A 21920-nucleotide genomic window follows, 5' to 3' on the forward strand; every position below is an offset into this window, starting at 1 on the left:
AAATCCAATGCCTTAACTTTTAAGTATTGAGTTGAATTGTGTTCAATATATTCATAATACTAATAGCTCTTCATTTGTCTTTGTTTGTCTTGGTGGGAAAATACATTTATACTCCCTGCCTAATCTAAGAATTTCATGTATTTAAAATTACTAAATTCTTACTATGTTATTTCAGTTATCATAATGTCTCTAAGACTCATCCCTGCTGTCACATGTTCCAGAATTCCTGTCCTTTCTGAGATTAAATAATACGCATACATTTTGCTTAGTTGTCTACCTACTGTTGGCTATTTGGGTTGCATGCAGATTTTGGCTCCTGTGAATGATGATGTAAACAAATTCCACATGAAGGTCCTGTTTCAATATTTTAGGTATGCATCCAGAAATGGGATTTCTAGAAATCAACATTGTATTTCTAAATTCTGGGGGAGCAGTCATACTGTTTTCAAAAGAAATACACCATTTTATGATTTGTCAACCATGTTCGAGAAACAACAATTTCCCCACACCTTCTCCAGAACTCCCATTTACTATTTACTCTCACAGAAGCCTTCTTAGGGATTATGGAGTGTCATCTTACTTTAGTTTCAGATTATTTCTGTCTTTTCATTATAGTTTTGATTTGCATTTCTCTAATAATTAATGATGCTGAGGATCTTTTAATATACTTATTACCATTGATGTATGTTCTTTGGAGAAATATCTGCTCAAATTTCTTGCACATTTTGAAATAAAATTATCACTTATCATATTTTAGGTACTCGCCATTCTTACACATATGTGTATTGCAAGTACTTTCTCCTATTCTGTAGGTGCCTTTTTATTCTGTTGACAATGTCTTTAGATGCATAAATTGTAACTTTCATGAAGTCCAGTTTGTCTGTCTTTTCTTTTGTTCTCAGTGTCTTTTATTTCTTACCCAAGGAGTTATTGACAAATCTAGTTTATCAAGTTTCCCCCTAAGTTTTCTTTTAAGGTGTTTATACTTTTTGGCCTTTCACTCGGTCTTTCATCAATTTGGAGTTCATTTTGTTGTGAGGTATTGGGTAAGTGTCCAGCCTCATTATTTTGCATGTGTGTAGTCAATTCTCCTTGCACCAGTTTTGTAAATCAGCTTTTCTCCACTGAATGGCATTGGCACTCTTGTCAAAATCATCAGTCCTAAGTGTAAAGGTGTCACCTCTGATCTCTCTGCTCTGGTCTATTGCTCCATGTGTCCTTCTTACACTTGTAGAAATTGCTTTAATCAGTGTAGTTTTTCAGTAAGTTTTTAAATCAAGTATTAGTTCATCAGCTTTGCTCTCCTTTTCAAAGCTTATTTAAGTCATTGAGAAGCCCTTGAAGTCACATATGAATCTTAAGATGTGTTTTTCTATTTTTGCCAAAACAAGTATTGAGATTTTGGTAGACTTTAGCCCAAATCCATTGTTTATTGAGTAGAATGGACATCTTAAAACCACTAAGTCTTCTGATTTAAGAACACAGGGTGGGTGTCCATTCATCCATGTCTTCTCATTTAAACAAACAGAGGGTGTGCATTTTATATGCAACTATGATGGCATTTTATGTGAGGCCTTGAGTTTCCATGGGCTTTGAGAGGTCCTGAAGACTTTTCCATGATTGCAAGGGAATAACTATATTTACAAATCATCCTCAGTGTCACCCATGGTCTAACAATGGATTGGATCCTTTGCATGGACAAACACTACAGATGGTTTTTCAGAATTGTTTTCATGAAGTACTTTCAACCTAACCTTTGGTTATCCCCTTGCCAGCTGCCCAAAAACACACTCTGTAACATCCAAGCAATTCATGGCAATGATGGGGACCATTAGCTGCACATGCTCCCACATTTTGATGTTAAGATCTTTAGGCTGAATTTAAGCACAGCAATGCTTTTCTTTTCTTAGCAATGATGTAAAGCAGATGTCCACTGAATTTAAGCACAGTGATGCTTTTCTTATTCTCAGTAATGATGTAAAACAGATGTCCACCATCCTATGGCAGTTTCATATTTTGAGAACCAATTTGCACATCCGAATGTGTGCGCAATAAAATAGCCTTTGGTAAAATATTATTGACATGAACTAAACAGAGAAAAGCGCTCAAAGTCATGGTGTAACTCACTATTTGTCAGAGAGCAAAGACTGTGAAAATACATCCAAATCATGAGATTACCAGGCCCTCAGAGACTGTACTGTTTGCTCTACTAGTCATTCACCACCTGTCTTTTTCATCTCCAGAAATATTAGAAATAATAAAGTGCATATTTTCTTTTTCATAGAACATGTGTTGTTCGAAATTACATGGTCAAACTCATTCATTTCATTTGCTGATAGTGTGCTCTGATGTGTCAGTACACACTGTTCTATTGCTGATGAAATTTATCTTTTTTGTTGTTGTTGTTGTTGTTGTTTTTGTTTTTGTTTTTCGAGACAGGGTTTCTTTGTGTAGCTTTGAGCCTTTCCTGGGACTCACTTGGTAGTCCAGGCTGGCCTCAAACTCACAGAGATCCACCTGGCTCTGCCTCCCGAGTGCTAGGATTAAAGGCGTGCGCCACCACTGCCCGGCGAAATTTATCTTATTTAGAGTTTTAGACTCTACAATTAATTTTGAAATTAATACAATCACATTGCTATTTCTCATTCATGTGCATTTATATTTGCAATGTAACCACAACCACTATAACAATTGATATAAATTGTGTTTTATTATAATACTTAACTGTTTCCCCAAATTCTTGTAAAGTAGCACTCAAATGAGCAGACTGTGACAAAATGTTACTGTGTGTCATCACCCATTCCTGATACTAGATAATGCAATATTAGCCTTCCTTGATGAATGAATTACACTATGACTTTAATTTGCAATTTTTATTACTTATGAAAATGAGTTACTTTTCTTGTATTTTTAGAAAGGTAGTGGTTTCATTTTCTATGAAATACCTATTTAAATAGAATGCCATTTTATATTGGCTTATCTATTTCTTTCTTGTTTATTTATATCAATATAGAAACTTGGTTAACAGTCTCAGTACTGATAAGATTCTAAGCATATTAAAAAGAAGAAAGAGGAAACTGAAATCAGTTAAGCTTAATAAAGTTTACTTGAGCAAAGTAAATAGCTGTAGAAATGCACACATATGCAGATAATATTTAGAGCAAGAGGAAAGGAAGCAACAGACAAAATGATGTGATTCTGCTGCACTTGGCACTTGTCTTGTGCTGTCATATCAGCTGCTGATTGGTTAGAAGTTCTCCTGCTATGTATGATAGACTTAGACTCTGTTGCTTGGTTACAAGGATAAACTCAGTTTAAGTAAGAAATCTTCATCCAGCAAACCAAATTCAGTTGTATGTTGAGGGCACTTTGGGTCATGTGTGCTTGTCAAAGCATGGAGGACGATACAGATCAAGGCACTGAAGTCTAACGGGTACCACATTCCTTCTCAAACACTTATATAAGAATTTACTTGTCACATTTGTTCAAATAATTTTATGAATATTTGTCAATTGTATAGCCTTTCCAAGAACTCTTAACTTTAACCTTTGCTATTTATACTTGATTTCAATTTTATGTTTATTTTCCTCTTATATTTAATATTTCCTTTTAGAAGGGTAAACTACTTATCATTTTAGTAATTTTAAAAATCCAAGACCAATGCTTTCTTCTATGCCATCTTCATACATATGAATTTAAGGTTTTTAATTCAGATCAAATATAAATTTTGAAATGCCCTATTTTAAAATTTCTACATATAAATTATTTCAACTTTCAGTCTGATTTCTTCTTTGATTCTTTTGCTATTTAGAAAGGTACTACTTTTTTGCTATATAGAAACTTTTCTATTTATTTCTGTTACCAACTTCAGCTGAACTTTAATATTGTCCTACACTACTAAAATGCTTGCTTTATGGTAAAATCCTTAGTCAATTTTTGTGAATGTTTCATGTGCTCCTGATGATCATATACATCCTTTAGTTGTTGAGTTTAGTGGTGAGCAAAGGTCATTATAATAAATTTTTTAAATCAGCACATTCATATTTGCTATATCCTGATTGATTGCTTGCATATTTTAGCAATTACCATGAGAAGCATTTCAAAATTCTTCATGAGGATTATTCTCTCTCTCTCTCTCTCTCTCTCTCTCTCTGCCTATATTTTGATGCATATTACAAAATGCAGGTCAGTACAGAATTGTTAGGTCTTCCTGGTGCACAGAAGCCTTTCTTCATTTGGAATTTACTTTGGAATTTCATTTGGTAAGCTTGGGGACTGACATTAGCATAATTTAGCATAGTTGTCTTCTATATTTACTAAATAATGAAAATGTTTATATCCTATATTCTTTTATGTTTAACATTTGTGTGTGCTCATGAAGTATATATCTAGAATTGTGCTACAAATTTCAATGTCAGATTAATTTTTAACATATCAATTATTTCTTACTTTTACTATGATTTCTTCATTGGCCTTTTGGCTATTTAAAAGGGTATTTCTTAATTGTTATATAAAAAGATGTCTTTTTGTTCCACATTTTATTATTTTAGAATTTCACATAATATATCTTAATCACATTCTTCCCTTCCCCTAACTGCTTTCAGATTCTCCCCCTCCCTACCCATGCAACTTCTTTTATTTTATCCCTCTTGAAACACAAACACATAACCACAATGGAAACTCAGCACCAACAGACAATAGCAGTGCCCCTCCCAGCACACACATATACACATTTATGGGATCTGATTTGTGTTAGACAGCTACTCCTGAGCATGAGGTCTGCCTTGGAGTGTGATTGATATACTTACTGTCATTCCATTGAAGAAAACTAATCTTCACTCTCCTGTAGCTTCTGGGGTTGGGACTTTGTGTCCACTTCACCTCCACTATACTGGGATTTTTGTCTGCTTTGAGCTTCTTCGGTATTGTACATGTTGTCACGATCTCTGTGAGTTCATATAAAAATCGATCCTCTGTATTTTGAAAATGTGGTTGCCTTGAAGTCATCCACTACCCCTGGATCTGATCATCATTTTACTCCTGCGTAGATCCCTTGAGCCTTAGGGGAGGAATGTGATAAAGATATCCTCTTAGATTTGAGCACTCCAAAGTCTCTCACTCACTGCACATCATCAAGTTTGTGTGTCTGTGTTAATTATCTACGGCAACAAGAAGCTTCTCTGACAATGATTGAGAGATGCATTGATCTATAGGTTGCTGTCGGATGGTCTGTATGTCAAATTGCTCTGATTGGTCAATAAGTAAAACACTAATTGGCCAGTGGCTAGGCAGGAAGTATAGGTGGGACTAACAGAGAGGAGAAAAGAAAGAGCAGGAAGGCGGAAGGAGTCACTGCCAGCCGCCGCCATGACAAGCAGCATGTGAAGATGCTGGTAAGCCATGAGCCATGTGGCAATGTATAGATTTATGGAAATGGATTAATTTAAGCTATAAGAACAGTTAGCAAGAAGCCTGCCATGGCCATACAGTTTGTACGCAATATAAGTCTCTGTGTTTACTTCGTTGGGTCTGAGTGGCCGCGGGACTGGCAGGTGAGAGAGATTTGTCCTGACTGTGGGCAAGGCAGGAAAACTCTAGCTACAATAGGTATAGCATTATGTCATGAGAAGGCATTTATTGCTGTGTTTTTATCAGAATAAGATTTGCTCCTGAGCCCATGACGTATCTATTCTCAGGGTCTTGGCTTCATTAATAATTTCAGGTATGGGTTCAATCTCAGAGTCGACTTTAAATTCAATTAAAAAGTGTTTGGTTACTCCCACAACATTTGTGTGGATACTAGTGGACAAATCTTGCTGACAGGTCATTATTGTAGCTATCAGGATTTGTAGCTGGGTGAAATTGATGATTTTTTTCTTCTCCAGTAATATGTATAACACCTTCGATTACTAGTCAGTAGAGGTGATGCTTCTGGTTGAACACCAGCTTGATTTCTCCATGATGTATTTTCTATTATTTGTTATTGACTTCAAAATTATCATTCTTATGTTGCCTATACTCCATGATACATACATACACATGCATATATGTATATGCATATATAATATATATGTATACTTTTTCACATTTGAAATAATTACCTATTGTTAGACATTAAGGATATTCTACTATTATTTTGCTAGCATATATAGTGGCAGGATTTAAATTGATTCCTTATAGTAGTTCCCTAAAATCTGAAGAAGCCCCTTTAAGTACTATTAGAATTTGTTTCTCTGACTGATTTTATATATTATGTATTTGTAAAGTTTGTTTTTAACTGACAAATACAAACACTGTTCATATTAATGGGGCACAATGTTGTGTTTATTAAGCATAAGTGCTATGTAATACTTAAATCTAGATAAGCATTTTTAGCTCTAAAACATTCTTCATTTCTTTATGGTAAACACTTCCAAAATGCCTCCTTACAGATTTCTGAAATGTAGTTATTGCCACCTACTGTCACCCTACTTTGTAGACCAGAGCTTCCTAACTATAACAATATAACTTAGTAATCTCACCCACTCCATCTTCTTTACAATCAACATTTTCAGAGTATACTTAATGAGTTGAGACCTTAAGTATTTTCTTCCTTCTTTTCCTCCCTCCCTCCCTCCCTCTTTCCCTTGTTCCTTCCATCCCTTCTTCCTTTCTTCCTTCTTGCTTTTCCAGGATCTCCTGGTACCTGCTCTGGCATAAATTTTGTTATGTAGTCAAGGATGACCTTGAACTTCTGATCTTCTCACCTTTACTACCTGAATGTTGGGATTACTGGTGTGTGCCTTCATCCTTCATTTTATGTGAATATATGGAATGAATGCCAGGTTTTATGCATATTAGGGAAGCTGTCTACCAAATGAGCTTCATGCCCAGCCTGATTTTCTGTTTTTCTGTTCTTTACTTCTTTCCTGTAATATAATGTTTGCTAGTTTCAATCTATGTTGACAGTAATGACAGGACTTCTTTCTTTTTCTAATGGCTGAATAATAAATACCTCATTTGTGTATTGCCACATTTTCTTTATCTATGATAAGTTGATGAACATTTTAGTTCATTTATATATCTTGGTTGTTAGGAATAGTGATACAATAAACATAGGAATGTAGATTTCACTTCCTTTTGTACACACCAAGGTGTAAGGGAACAGGATCATATGGTCGTTCCATTTTTAATTATTTGATGAACTTCCTCACTGTTTTCCATAATGAGTGTGTTGGTGTAAAATCCAGCAATATGTAAGAGTTCCATTTCTTCCATACTCGATACTTTTAGACTTAGTTTTGAATTTATTGACTTAGTAGAATAGCCTGGTGTTTTGCAGCCATGTATGTCTATGCACCTGCTGTGTGCAGTTCTCTCTGAAGTTGGAAAAGGGCCTAAGATTATACAGGTTTTTTGCATCAATGTTCAGGAGGGAGATTGCTCTCTAATTCTCTTTCTTTGTTTCATCTTTGTGTCGTTTGAGTATTAGAGTAACTGTAGCCTCATAAAAGGAGTTTGGTAATGTTCCTTCTGTGTCTATTATATGGAACAATTTGAAGAGTATTGGTATTAGCTCTTCTTTGAAAATCGGATAGAATTCTGTGCTGAAACCATCTGGTCCTGGGCTTTTTGTTGTTGTGAGACTTTAATGACAGTTTCTATTTCCTTGGGGGTTATTGGTCTATTTAAATTGTTTATCTGGTCTTGATTTAACTTTGGTATGTGGTACCTATCCAGAAAATTGTCCATTTCATTTAGATTTTCACATTTTGCAGAGTACAGGTTTTTGAAGTATGACCTGATGATTCTCTGGGTTTTCTTTTTATCTGTTGTTACATATCCCTTTTCATTTCTGATTTTGTTAATTTGGATGCACTCTCTCTCTTTGTCTTTTGGTTAGTTTGGATAAGGGCTTGTCTATCTTGTTGATTTTCTCAAAGAACCAATTCTTTGTTTCATTGATTCTTTGTATTGTTCTTTTTGTTTCTATTTTATTGATTTCAGCTCTCAATTTCATTATTTTCTGTAATCCATTTCTCCTAGGTGACTTTGCTTCTTTTTGTTCTAGAGCTTTCAGGTGTGCTGTTAAGTCACTAGTGTGAGATTTCTCCATCTTCTTTATGTGGGCATTTAGTGCTATGAATTTTCCTCTTTCATAGTGTCCCATAAGTTTGGGTATGTAGTACATTCATTTTCAATGAATTCTAGGAAGTCTTTAATTTCTTTCTTTATTTCTTCCTTAACCCATTGGTGATTCAGTTGAGCATTATTCAGTTTCCATGAGATTGTAGGCTTTCTGTTGTTAAAATCTAACTTTAAGCCATGGTTGTCTGATAGAATACAAGAGGTTATTCCAATTGTTTTTGTATCTGTTGAAACCAAACTAGTGGGAACTCATGAAATCTGGATCAATAGCTGTGGAGCCTGCAAGGGACTAGGCTAGGCCCTCTGCATAAGTAAGACAGTTCTATAGTTTGATCTGCTTAAGGGGCCCCCTGAAAACAGGATCAGAATCCATCCTTGGTGCATGAACACGCTTTTTAAAGCCCACTATCTATGTAGGGACACCTCACAAAGCCCTGAGGCAGGAGAAGGGGCTTGGATTTGTCTCTACCAAATATACCTCCCCATGAGAGGCCTTACCTTCTTGTAGGAGGGAATGGAGAATGGGTTGGAAGGGGGAGGCTGGAGGGGTGGGAGGAAGGAAGAGGGCGATCTTTGATTGGTATGTAAAATGAATAAAAATATTTCTTAAGAAAAAAAAGATTATATAGTTTTGTGAGTCCCCATTATTTATGCTGGGAGTAGAACAAAGAATGTCTAGACGTGCAGCCAGTGCTTTTAACCACTGAGCCACCTCCCCTGCCCCATCTTTAGACATTTTAAACATAATATCCACTCTAACTGGGCGGAGAGGATATCTTATTGTTTAGTTTGCATTCTGTCAGGATGTATTGCATGAAAAAAATCCCATTATCAATAAAATAAAAAAACTAAAAAAGAAATTTATGTCCACTAACCCAATATATATGATTTTGTGTCTTGTTTCTATAACCTATCACTTTGCTGAAAGTAGTTATCAGCACTAAGAGGTTCTTCTTAGGGTGTCTTATGTACAGAATCATATCATCTGTAAATAGGGATACATTGACTTCTTTTCTCACTTGTTTTCCCATTTTATTTTCTTGTCTCCTCTGAGTGCTGTAGAGAAGACATTAGCATTACATTGAATGAATAGCCTTGTTTTGTATCTGTTCTTATTGGGAACACTTCTGAGTTTTTCTGTATTTAACATATTGACTTTAGGTTATTCTTAAACAACTTTTAATGTTAAAGTATGTCACCTCTATCCATAGCCTCTATGAGTTTTTATCATGAATGGATGCTAGATTTTGTCAGAGGCTTTTACTGAATCTTTTGAGAAGATGATGTCATTTTTGTCTATAATTCCATTTATGAGCTGAATCACATTTATTTAATTTCATATATTGAACCATCTATACATCTGTGGGCTGAGACCAACTTAACCACAATGAATGAGCTTTTTGATATGATCTTGAATTTAGTTTGTAAGTATTTTATTGTGAATTTCAAATCTTGAATCATCAAGGAGATACATCTGTAATTTTAATTTATTTCTTGTATTTTTATTTTAGTTTGGAACCAGTATAATACTAGCTTTATAAAAATTGTTATTAGCATTCCTGCCTTTGCTATTTTCTTATAGAATAAATTGAGTAGCATTGAAGTAGTTCTTCTGCAATGAATCCATCTGGTCCTAGAATTTTTTTCAGTTGGGAAATTTGTATTAATGCTTCAATCTTGACTCCGGTTATTGATGTTTAAAATTATTTGTTTCATCTTGTTTTAATTTGAATAATTCATGTATATATAGAAATTTATCCATTTCTTTTATGTTTTCTAATTCATTGAAATATGTGGTTTTGAGTTATATTCTTTTGATTTTCTAAATTTCATTGATATCTATTTTAATGTCTCCATTTTCATCTCTAAATTTATGAATTTGAGTCTTCTTTTTCTTGTCTTTTGACTAAAGATTTGTCAGTTTTGTTTATCTTTTAAGAGAACAATCTTCTTATTGCACTGAATAGTTGCATTGCTGTTTTTTTTTCTAAATTATTCCTTTCCATCTACTGCTTTGATATTTTTTTACTGTTTTTCCAAGGCTTCATGGTTCACCATTAAGTTATTTCAAAGCTCTCAGAAATGTATACCCTTAGATATATAAATTCCCCTCTTAAGAATACCTTCACTAGGGATTGACAGATGATTTTCTCAGCATTAAGAGCACTTGTTTCTTTTGTAGAGGACCTTGGTTCAGTTCTCAGTACCCACATGGTAGCTCATAAACTTCCATTTCTGCAGTTCCAGGGAACCTAGTAATATTATCTTACCTCTTCGGCATCAGGCATGCAACATGGTGTACAGACTTAGAAGCTGGCAAGATATTCAGAAAATAAAATAATCTTTTTTTAAGACTTCTTCCTCATATGCCATAGGATTGGGTATATTGTATTTCAATTTTCATTTAATTCTATGGTTTTTAAAAAATCACCTTGATTTTTTTTAATGGCACATTGGCATTTAATGGTGTGTTGTTTATGTTGTTTACTCTCCATTAGTTTGTACTTTAATTTTTTTTTTTTTTAGTTCCTTCTGTTGTTGAGGTGTAGCTTTATTTAATTGTGATCAGATAGACTTCAGGATGTGGACAACCTTGTCTTGTTCCTGATTTTAATGGAATTGTTTTGAGTTTCTCTTTATTTAAATTGATGTCGGCTGTAGACTGGTTGTAACCCGCCTTTATTTTGTTGAGGTATGTCCCTTGTATCCATTATTTCTCCAGGACTTTTATGATGAAGAAGTGCTATATTTTGTAAAATGTCTTCTCTGTATCTAATGAGATGATTTTTTTATCTTCATGTTTATTTATATGGTGGATTACATTTATGATTTATGAATGTTGAACCATCCCTGCCTAACTGGGATGAAACCTACTTGATTGTGGTGGATGATCTTTTTGATGTATTCTCGGATTCAGTTTGCAAGTATTTTATTGAGTAATTTTTGCATCTATGTTTTTAAGGGAAATTTATCTCTAATTCTCTTTCTTTGTTGGGTCATTATGTGGCTTAGAAATCACTGTAACTGTGTTCTTATAAAACTAATTGGCAATGTAACTTCTGTCTCTATTTTGTGGAATATACTGAACAGTATTAGTGTTGACTCTTCTTTGACAGTCTAGTAGAATTGTTCACTAAAACCTGGCCCTGTTTTTTTTGTTTTGTTTTGTTTTTGTTTTGTTTGTTTGTTTGGTTGTTCTTATTTATTTATTTATTTATTTTTTCTGTTGGGAGTCTTTTAAGTGACTGCTTCTATTTCACTAGTAGTTACAGGTCTGTTTAAATTTCCTAACTGTCCTTGATATAACTTTGATAAGTGATATTTTTTTGAGAAAACTATCCATTTCTTTTAGATTCAATTTGGTGAAGTAGAGTATTTTAAATACATTTTTTTGATTCTCTATATTTGCTCAGTGTCTCTTTTTGGTCCCCCCTTTCATCTCTAATTTTGTTATTTTAGATAGTCTTTCTCCCCACTTTAACTAATTTGGTGTGGTTTTGTCAATCTTAGTGATTTTTTTTTTAAAGAACCAACTCTTTGTTCATTGATTCTTTGTTTTTTGTTTGTTTCTACTTTATTGATTTCAGACCTGAGTTTGATTATTTCTTGCTGTCTATTCCTTTTGGTTGTGATTCTTCTTTTTGTTAGAGCTTTCAGGTGTGCTGTTTATTTAGTAATATGAAATCTCTCCTTTTTTTTAATGCAAGCACTTACTTAGTGCCATGAACTTGCCTTCATTGTGTCCCATAATTGTTGGAATATTGTTTATTCATTTGCATTCACTTCTACAAAGATTAATTTCTCTCTTATTTTCTGTCTTGACCCATTTTTCATCCAGTAGTGAGTTATTCATTTTCCATGAGTTTGTAACCATTCTGTTGTTTCTGTTGTTGATATTCTGCTTTAATGAATGTGTGGTGGTCCAGTAGAATGCAGGGTGTTATATCAATTGTCTTGTATCTGTTGAGACTTTACTTGTGTCTGAATATGTGGTCAATTTTGGAGACAGTTGCGTGAGGTGTTGAGAATATGGTATATTCTTTTTGGGTGAAATGTTCTCTAAAAATATGTCAGGTCCTTTTTGTGTATGATGTCAGTTAGCTCCAGCATTTCTCTGTTTAATTTTTGGCTGAATGACCTATCTATTGGCAAGAATAGGATATTGAAGTCTCCCACTATTAATGTGTGAAGGTCCAAATGTGATTTAAGTTATAGTTGCATTTTTATAAACATGGGTGCCCCTGTGTTTGCTACATAAATATTAAGAATTGCAATGTTCTCTTGGTAGAATTTTCCTTGGATGAGTGTGTAGTAACCTTCCCTATCTCCTCTGATTAGTTTTAGTTTGAAATAATTATGTCAGATACTAAAATGGTTACAACTGGTTGATTTTCATGTTCATTTGCTTGAAATATCTTTTTCTCCCATCCTTTTACCCTGAGATGATGTCTGTCCTTAATGTTAAGGTGTTTTTCTTGGATGCAACAGAAGGATGGATCCTGTTTTCATATCCCTTCTTTTAGTCTGTGTCTTTTTATTGGGGGAATTGAGACCATTGGTGTTGTGAGTAATCACTAAGCAATGTTTGTTGATTCTGTTATTTGGTTGTTGTGGTGTGTAAGATTTTTTGCCCCTTTTTTTGATTTGCTTGTCTGGGATTATTTATTCCTAACATTTTCTTGGTTGTGTTTAACCTCGTCAGATTGCAGTTTTCCTTCTAACATCTCTGCCTGATGGATCTGTAGATAGATAATTGCATAACTTGGCTTTATCCTGAAATGTCTTTCTTTTTACATGTATTGTGGTTGAAATATGGGCTATGTATAATAGTATGGGCTGGCATCTGTGGTCTTTTAATATCTCTAGCATATCTGTCCAGGCCCTTATGGCTTTAAGAGTCTTGGTATTATTCTAATAGGGTATTATTCTAATAAGTCTATCTTTATGTAGTTCTTGGTCTATTTCCCTTGTAACTTTTACTTTGTAATATTTTTAATACTCAATATTCAGTATTTGATTTTTATGTGCCAAGGGGAATTTCTTTTCTAATCCAGTCTATTTTATGTCCTATACGGTTTTTTTGCACCTTTATAGGTGCCTCATTCTTTAGTTGATTTTCTTTTATGATGTTGCTGAAAATATTTTTTGTATCTTTGACCTGGGTTTCTTCTCCTTCCTCTCTTCCTATTATTCATAGATTTATTATTTTCATATTTTCCTAGATTTCCTAGATATTTTGTGCCTGGAGTTTTTTAGAATTAACATTTTCTTTGACCAATATACATATTTCTTCTGTCTTATTTTCAATGCTGGAGATTCTTTCTTCGACGTCTTATATTCTGCTGGTGAGGCTTTTCTCTGAGTTCCTATTTTTATTTCCCAGATTTCCCTGAGTTTGGATTTTCATTATAGATTATATTTCCACTTTTAGGTCTTGACTTCTGAGTCCTCATCCAGAATGAATCTCAGGTGAAGTACTGCTAAAAGCCTAAAAGCTTAACCAGGCTCTAGTTCCTGGTTTTCATGCCTTATATACCTTTCTGCTTCCTGCCATCACTTCCTGGGATTAAAGGCAGGTGTCACCATGCCTGGCTGTTTCCAGTGTGGCTTTGAACTCACAGAGATCCAGACAGATCTCTGCTTTTGGAATGCTAGGATTAAAGGTGTGTGTGCCACTATTTTCTGGCCTCTACGTCTACCTAGTGGCTGTTCTGTTCTCTGACCCCAGATAAGTTTATTAGGGTATACAATGTATTGGGGACACAATATGACCACAGATTTGTGTGCTCAATTGGAGATTGGGAAAGAGGGAAGAGAAGCTGTAGCAAGTGGTCTGCTACAGAGCTGAGGACAAGACTAGGGGACTGGATTTGGAGGAGAGGAAGGAGATGCAAAGATCTGCAGTTAGTCCACCTGCTTCCCTGGAATTCTTTTAATCTTTTTTTTTTAAATCATTGAAAGTTTTACTTTTCCTTAAATATAAAAATTGGTTTTACTGCTTATAATTATCTGGGTTGGGGATTGTAATATTTCAGAACATGGAATACATCTTCCCAAGCCCTTCTGGCTTTAAATTTTCCTCCCAAATCAACTTTTGTTATTCTGATGGGCAGCTTCCATTAGCTTTTTTGAACACTGTTTTTAGTGTTTTAACTACAAAGCATGTGGAGAGCCTTTTTTCTCTTATGGTATTCTTGTATTTTTATGGGATTTTTCTCCCTAGATTTGGGAGATTATGATTTTATTGATAACATGTTTTAAGTATTTCTTCTATACCTATAACTCACATATTTTATCTTTCCACAACATCCTGAAAATACTTCATTGTCCCTTTCATGGCTTTAATTATTTATAATTTTCTTTTATTGAATGATTCAATTTCTCTACTTTTCTTCAAATCATGATATTATGTCTCCTACCTGATCTATTCTATTGGTGAAGCTTGCACTGAGCTTTTTATTTGATTAATTAAAATTTTCACTTCCAGATTCATTGCAGTTTGCATGTTCTTTGGTATTTCTATATCTTTGGTGAATTCCATTTCCATATTCTGAATTATCTTCCTTATTATTTCATTTGGCTGTTAATTTTCATGAACATCAATAAGTTTTTTCACATCTTCACTAAGTTCCTTTAGGTGTTTATTTGTGTCCTGTTTAAATTCTCTGATCATGTTTAATAAGTATTCTTTTTAATTGGGCATCTTGAATTTGTCTAAGTTGTTCTTCTTGGGGACCGTTTTTTACAGTATTTGTGATATTAGAGGTAATTTCCTGCTGCAGGGTGAAGACGAGTTGTAGCAAAGTCTCACAGCTGCAAAGAAAGGCATGTACAGATGCAAGTCTTACAATTGAGAGTATCTCCACAGACTTGGTATCTAACAGGAGCACCACCACTCAACAGGCCAAATCATATGTCCGTTTCACTGAAGCACAGTCCTTTGCCTTGGGGGTCACTTCTACAACCACATTATTTGTGAACACATGACATGTAATAGCTGTGTTTCCTGGGCCTTAAGTATGGAGATGGATGATAGAAACATTCCCTGACCATATGTGTCACAATGGTTGCTTCAAGGCTATAAAAACCTATACAGTCTTAGAAGAGGGAAGGTGTTCTCCAGGCTTACTCAAAATCTAGAGGGGCTATGGCAAAAGTTTGGGCCAGCCACCAATGTGCAAGGTTTCTGCTTCATGGTGAAGAAGGCTGAGATTTTCTGTGAGTTGTGGACTATGCATGGAGCCTTCAGATTCTACAGGGTACATGACTGCCTCTGTGTTCTATGAAAAAAAAAAAATGTCCTTGTGCTATCTCTTCAATGGGCTGGAGTCTTTTCTCTTTCAACTCTGCTGTCCAAGGTTAAGGGACAGTGGTGGGAGCAGTAAGATGCTTGGTTTGACCAAGATCTGGTGGACATGTCCATGCCTATGATTCTAGTGTTATGGAGGGACTTTGCCTAGCCCTGAAAGTCAAGTCCTAGACTTGGACTCTTCTCTTGGTAGTAGGTGTGGCTCACCATGCACGATTACTTGGAGTTGAAGAAGGGGTGATGGGCAACTCTTTCCTGTTTCTCCTTCTTGCTGTTTTTAAATAACAAAAGCAGAGGCTATGTCACGTGATATCCTTAGCTCTTGTGAAGTTAGTTTAGTGGGAGGTGTCTACAGGGAGAGTCCCCTCAAGGATCTTAGCCGTCGTCTTGACTGTCTTTACAAATTAAACTTTAATTTGTTAAAGTTTTTTTAAAATTTAATCACAGGCCAGATTAAGTGTAGGAGCCTTAAATTAATCACTGCTCAGTAATTCTCAACCAATGATTTTGGCATGCATATAGATGTATAAAATTAGACCATCTCTGACCTTCCCTTCAGATATCTGTTTAAAGGAGTAAACTCTAGTGGCCCAAATGTATATGCTGCACTCTCAACTTTCTGTCCCTATTTCCTAGAAAAGGATAATAATACCTAAATTATCAATAATAAGGTGATCAAATCTATAAAACTAAAGGCCAATTAAGTAGAAAGGAGGAAAGAGAAAGAAAAGTTAATTATTTATTTAAGTCTCATTATTTATTCAGTATCAGGATTTCAAAGATCATTCCTGAGCAATGGGATTGCCGCACTACATAATTATTTCCATGGCAACAAGTTTTCTTAATCATGTTGATTGACATGTCTTAACTTTGACTCAGATTTACAGCTAGTTGCAGCTGTCCTCATAATTGTCATTGATTTTTTTTTTTTTTTTTGGCAAGGCAGTGGTCACCTGAAACCCATCTTTATCTGATAACTCAATGTGAACTTTTCCCCTCCTATCTTCACTTGTATTTTTGAGATGATCACTTATTCCAAATGTGGTCAGCTGGGCCAATAAGACTCTATTCCATTTAGAACTGCTGCTTGTCGGGGTAAGTGTCTACTTCCTCTTACTTGGCTAGTGGCACTATGATGAATTTAGGGCTGAACCAAAGAAGTAGAAACCAGACAGGGAGATTGTGGCTTCCCACTATTTCAGTATAAGATCATTCTGATTTTAGATTGGGGTATATGAAACAACAAACACCTTTCTTTTTCTGTAGGCCAATTTGAATAACACATTCTTTCACTTACAATGTACAACCCTGCCTCAGGATGCCGTGTTTTCCTTGATAGCATGTCCGAATGTGGTGTTGCCGTTGATTCAGAGGTAGCCTCTCTCAAAATTATCTTTGTGTGCAGCAATACTCACTTGTTCAGAGCTGCTTCCCCAATATATGGAGCAAATCTGATCTATTATTACAATTTAGTTATATTGAGTGTCTGAGTAAATAATCCAAAGCCAAGTGTTTTCTCAGCCATGTTTCTAAATGCTCAATAAGCTAATGCCATGGAACTATTTTTATGTGCAGGAAAGCTATGGTTTCTCTCCACGTTACACTGACATACACAACATACATTCTACAGTAGACCTTTCCCAGGATCTGACACCGTCTATCCTCTCTACCATAAATGAAAACAATGCCTCTTTCTTGACTATGTGAATATGTGGAATTATTTCTTGAACTTGTTTGCTTAGCAGTAGAAAGTGCTAACCTCAAGAATAGGACACTTGTGAGGAGCTGGTTCTTGGTAAATGTAATTCCTACCAGTACACAGGACCTAAGCAGATAGCTACAAAAGAGGGACTAACTAGCTAGTTTGAAAGCAGCATGCTTGGAATGGACAAAAACAAAGGCCAGGGCTGCATAACACTGACATTTTTATTAGAATTCATTTGTAACAAATGGAACCTGTGTCAGCAAAGAACTGATTTTCATACAGACTTCTTTCGCCACCAATGTAACGAAGTAAGAAAATAAAAAGCACGCCTTTCATTCTGTAAAACACTTACGCGTACTACTAATTAGAGGTAATTGTATTTTTTTAACAAGCCATTTTACAAGTTATTTTTTTTTTGAGTTTTCAGTCTATGCATCCAAAACGAGAGCAAAGAACACAACTGTTATCTTTGTAAAGACACTCCAAGCTTGGATGGCAAAGCCATGTAACGGATGGATAGGATGGATCTGTAGCCTTCTGATCTCTGCTGGAGTATCAGGGCACCCATATACCAATGGAAATCAAAACCCAAAAAGGAAAAAAAAAATGGGAAGGGGATTTTAAAATGACAAGAAAGACTAAAATAAAGCTAAACCAAAAATCAGCAGGAAAGAAAAACCATGTCCGCTACTATGCATTTTTCCTTTCCTGTTGTGATGTGTTATCCACAGACACATAAATGAATTTCTGAAGGAGTTTCTACATATGGGTTCAAGTAATAACATTATTGGGTGTAGAATCAATAGGGCAGTGCATAGTACAAAGGTATAGAAAGTGCAAAGTTCCCTAGAGGCCCTTCCCTCCCCTGGCTGTCCTTGCCTTGTCTAACCATGCAAACCATTTTTAAAAAAGAGCTAAAATAAAGTTCTGTACAAATCACTTTTATATATTTGATATTTTACCATTGTAACTAATTACAAAATTATACATAACTACACATACATAGGTAAATAATAGCACCGTACTGGTTATGATGATGAAAATAACTAGAAACTTGTATGTTTATGGTAATGGTGGATAATGATGTTTGCCTGGGAAATTAAACTTGAATGGTCATAGAGAAAAGTACAGAGTGGAATGCACATCAATGACAGTGGGGAGTTAGTTCTAGGAACAGCTCCTGATTCTGGAGTAGTGCCTGCCTCATCCTCCTATAGTACGCATCCCATTCATTTTCTTTTGGTGATGACTGTCTTCTCTCCTTCTGCCATATAGGCAGCTTTGGTTGTAGAGAGATGAACTGCTCAACTGGCCAGTCATTCTGGTATGTGATATTCCATTAGATCCCACATGTCCAAAATGGCATGTCTAGATGATTCAATACCTGTCTGACTCCCTTTATTTTACTAAAACCAAATTATAGCACTGAGCAACCTGGCACTTGGATAAATCTTCAATGATACAAGTGAAAAGAAAACAACAGACCCACATAGTGCACATTCTTCTCTGGTTCTGATGTAGGTTAGAGAGTCTCATTCTGAGGTAGCCTTCTAGATTCTTTATTTTTTTAGTGTTATATATATATTTCTATTTTTTCTTTTTTTGTTCATTTTTTGTTTTTTATTTTTATTTTTATTTTTTACAAAAATGCTCAAATACGATACTTGCAAGTGTTTGGTCTCTAGGAGTTTATTCTGCTAATAATGGGAAAATGTGAAAACAAATACCCTTCCATGCAGAACATCATGAAGCTAAAATTAAACCAAAATAGTATACCTGTATCAAAACTCTTTCAGAGTTCTTAGGATTTGGAGAGAGTACTTTAAAATCATATAGCATGTGGCAAAGTCATGCCACCATCCATGGCTTCCTATGGAAATGCTGTTGAAAGGTTTGGGGAGATATATACATATATGTATATATACATATATGTATATATATATATATAATTTATTGCCCCTTTCAGAAAACTCCTAATGGAATATCAAATATATCCCGAAGTTGTCTCTGTAAGTAAGACTGGTGGTTACTTCATGCTCCAGAGCAGATTTGGAAGGGATTAGAAGTGAGACAAGTTGCTCTTCCTGATGTGACAATGAGGAACGGAGAGGCCCTGATTATCCAAGTGCTTTGGGCTGGTACAATCACTAACATCCCCCACTTGGCTGAAAACTAGGAATGCATATTATTCAAAGAGTTTATATACATGTGGTAAACAGATAATACTTTAATTGAAAGATTAACAGATGTGAACAACTAATGGAAATCAACCAAAAGTTAAAAAGAAATGCTATTAAAATAGGCATCAATTATAAGGCACTCTAAATGCAGAACTAAAACCAAATCAAACAGCACAGCGCCTCCCAGGAACGCCACAGCCACGAGAAACTGCGCAGCATCTCCCAGGGACGCCACAGCCACAACATGTTTCTGACTGAAAGAGTAACATGAGTTTGGCTTTGCCCCTGTTACATATCATAAATGCAAATTTCATAGCACATACTATAGACAATATGATTGAATATACTTTTTTTTTTAAAAAAAACAACTTGATAGCTGATATATTACAACATTCTTCCCTCCTAAAGGGATATGCACTGACCTTTCCCACATGCACACCTCTTAGATATTTAAGAATTGTTATTGCACTAGAGTGTTAGAAATATTGAATTTTGTTGGAAGCCTGGCTAACAAAACAGTATTTGTGAATATGATTGGGTAGGTGGGAGAATGCAGGGCAGGAAAGTCAGGGGCGAGGTTCAATAATCAATGATGTGCACTCCTCAATTCCCTTTACAAATTAAAATTTTGAAATACTAAAAATAACTTGGAAAAGATGGTTACAATCACTTTTTATCCTTAAAAACACTAAACAATGGAAGAACTGAATGGCAGTTAAATCTTTGTGTGGACATACTGTCTATATATACATAGATACCCTTAAAATATAGATATCTATCTATATATGCATATGTTAGCAGCAACTTTATACTTTGCGCCTCCCTGTTGATTCCAAAAATAAAACAAAGCAAAACAAAATTCCCCTTGAAGCTTGCAGAGAATGGGCACTTTCTCATCAGTTATGCCAAACAAATGTGTAAGTAATATCTGTTGAGACAGATACTGTAGATTGAGTGTTGCACAAAAATGTGCAAAGTTTCAAATGATTTGAAATTTCTACAGTAAGATATTACAGATAACCATTCTACTGCTTAAAAAACCTACAATTCTGAAATTAAAAAAAATGAAGAATTACATAACTTTTTGAATTTACTTTATCGAATGATACATTTGTTTAAAAAAAAAAAGTTTACACAGTTAGAAATGAAGCACAGGGCAGCAGAATGTTTTACAACACTAAATGAAATCAAGGACTTTCTTTTTAAACATCCCCACCCTTACCCCTAAAATGTAAGTATGAGTGGCATGGGGAAAGGGGTGATGTTGAAGCAGAGTCCACCTTATTGTGAGAAGCCACACCAGCAAATGCCTTGTGCTGAACTGAGGCCCACAGGCAAGCTCTCTCTGTCCCCACCAAGCAATCTTGAACAAGATGGTAGTTCTTTGCTGTCATTTCTTCTTCCCTTTATTTCGAATCCTTGAGGTATCTGTAAATAAAATCCTTCAGATGCCTCCCTAAGTCCGGATTCTTGTTATTATTTTTCAGGTTAGATGATTAAACTGTGAATTCTTGGTCCACTTGGAAGAGTTTTTGTTTTGTAATAGTCCCACTAAGTGGCTGTTAGCTAGAAGTTAAGAAGGACTTCGCAAGTGCCCTGTATGGCTCAGAAGAGACTCCATGGATAGCGAAGGGCCTGTAGTAAAAATCCAGAAGGGATCAGGGGTTTCTACGTTGCATAGTGATCAAAGCTGCCCAGGTATTCTAGTGCGGCTCGATAGCAGAACTGGTATTGATCCTGCAGGACACAGGGTAGAAGGGGAGAGATGAATGAAATTGATATTTTAATTGAAAAATAAAACCAGCATTGTAAAGAAAAAATTATATCTCTAAGGCAGCAACACTACCACTTCAATTTAGTCTGATGACCAAGCAACAATGAGCAAAGAACAATTAGCCAGCCATGTGAGGATGTTATTAACTTCACTCATCAACCTGACTGATACACAGCTCCTAATTCCAAGCCATAATAACTCCAGTGAATATTATCTGTCTTCTTATGTGCTGTAGTCATCTTTCACAATGACCTAAGTATCTGATAATTTTCAGTTGGGAAAAAAATATGAATTTCCCTAAAGGCAAGTTGTATTTGTATGTTCTGGGTTGATTTCCACTGAATTTGAGTTTACAAAAAAAGAAGGAAAGAAGAAAAGGGGGGAAAAAAGTAGGCAAGATTGCTCAGTGGTTAAATGCACTTGCCTCTATTAGGTCTGAAGACCTGAGCTTGATCCCTGGGATCCACATAACAGAATGAGAAAAATTACTCTCACAAGTTGTCCTCCGACCTGCACACATGTGGTCTGTGGCATGTGCACTCTACTCCCACACAAACAAAAGAAAAAATATAAAAGAATCAGATCGGGCTTCAGACTCAATCAGAATTACCATCATGTCAGATAATTCCATGTAAGTGATAGAGGCAGAAATGATCCTATGCATCTATAAGAAAGAAAGTTGTGCTGGATAGTTTTTATGTCAACTTGACACAAGTTAAAGTCATCTGAAAACTGAGAGCTTCAATTAAGAAAATGCCTCCACAAGGTTGAGCTGTAAAGAGCCCATAGGGAAGTTTATTAATGAGTGATGGGCAGGGGAGGGCC

The 21920-nt window shown here is 35.3% G+C and overlaps 1 protein-coding gene across 15 annotated transcripts in view; it reads right to left on the reverse strand.

Annotated features, from left to right (window-relative positions):
* Positions 1–19348: 19348 nt before the first annotated feature.
* Ptprd (protein tyrosine phosphatase receptor type D) overlaps positions 19349–21920 on the reverse strand; it is a 2233434-nt gene continuing 2230862 nt past the window's right edge. For all 15 annotated transcript variants that reach the window (XM_015999923.3, XM_076564405.1, XM_076564406.1 and 12 more), the window contains one exon: positions 19349–21058. In XM_015999923.3, the coding sequence (XP_015855409.1) occupies positions 20990–21058 (69 nt within the window). In that variant the 3' untranslated portion in view covers positions 19349–20989. The remainder of the gene's footprint in view (positions 21059–21920) is intronic.

Source organism: Peromyscus maniculatus, chromosome 2 (genome assembly GCF_049852395.1).
Source record: "Peromyscus maniculatus bairdii isolate BWxNUB_F1_BW_parent chromosome 2, HU_Pman_BW_mat_3.1, whole genome shotgun sequence".
Classification (NCBI taxonomy): domain Eukaryota; kingdom Metazoa; phylum Chordata; class Mammalia; order Rodentia; family Cricetidae; genus Peromyscus; species Peromyscus maniculatus.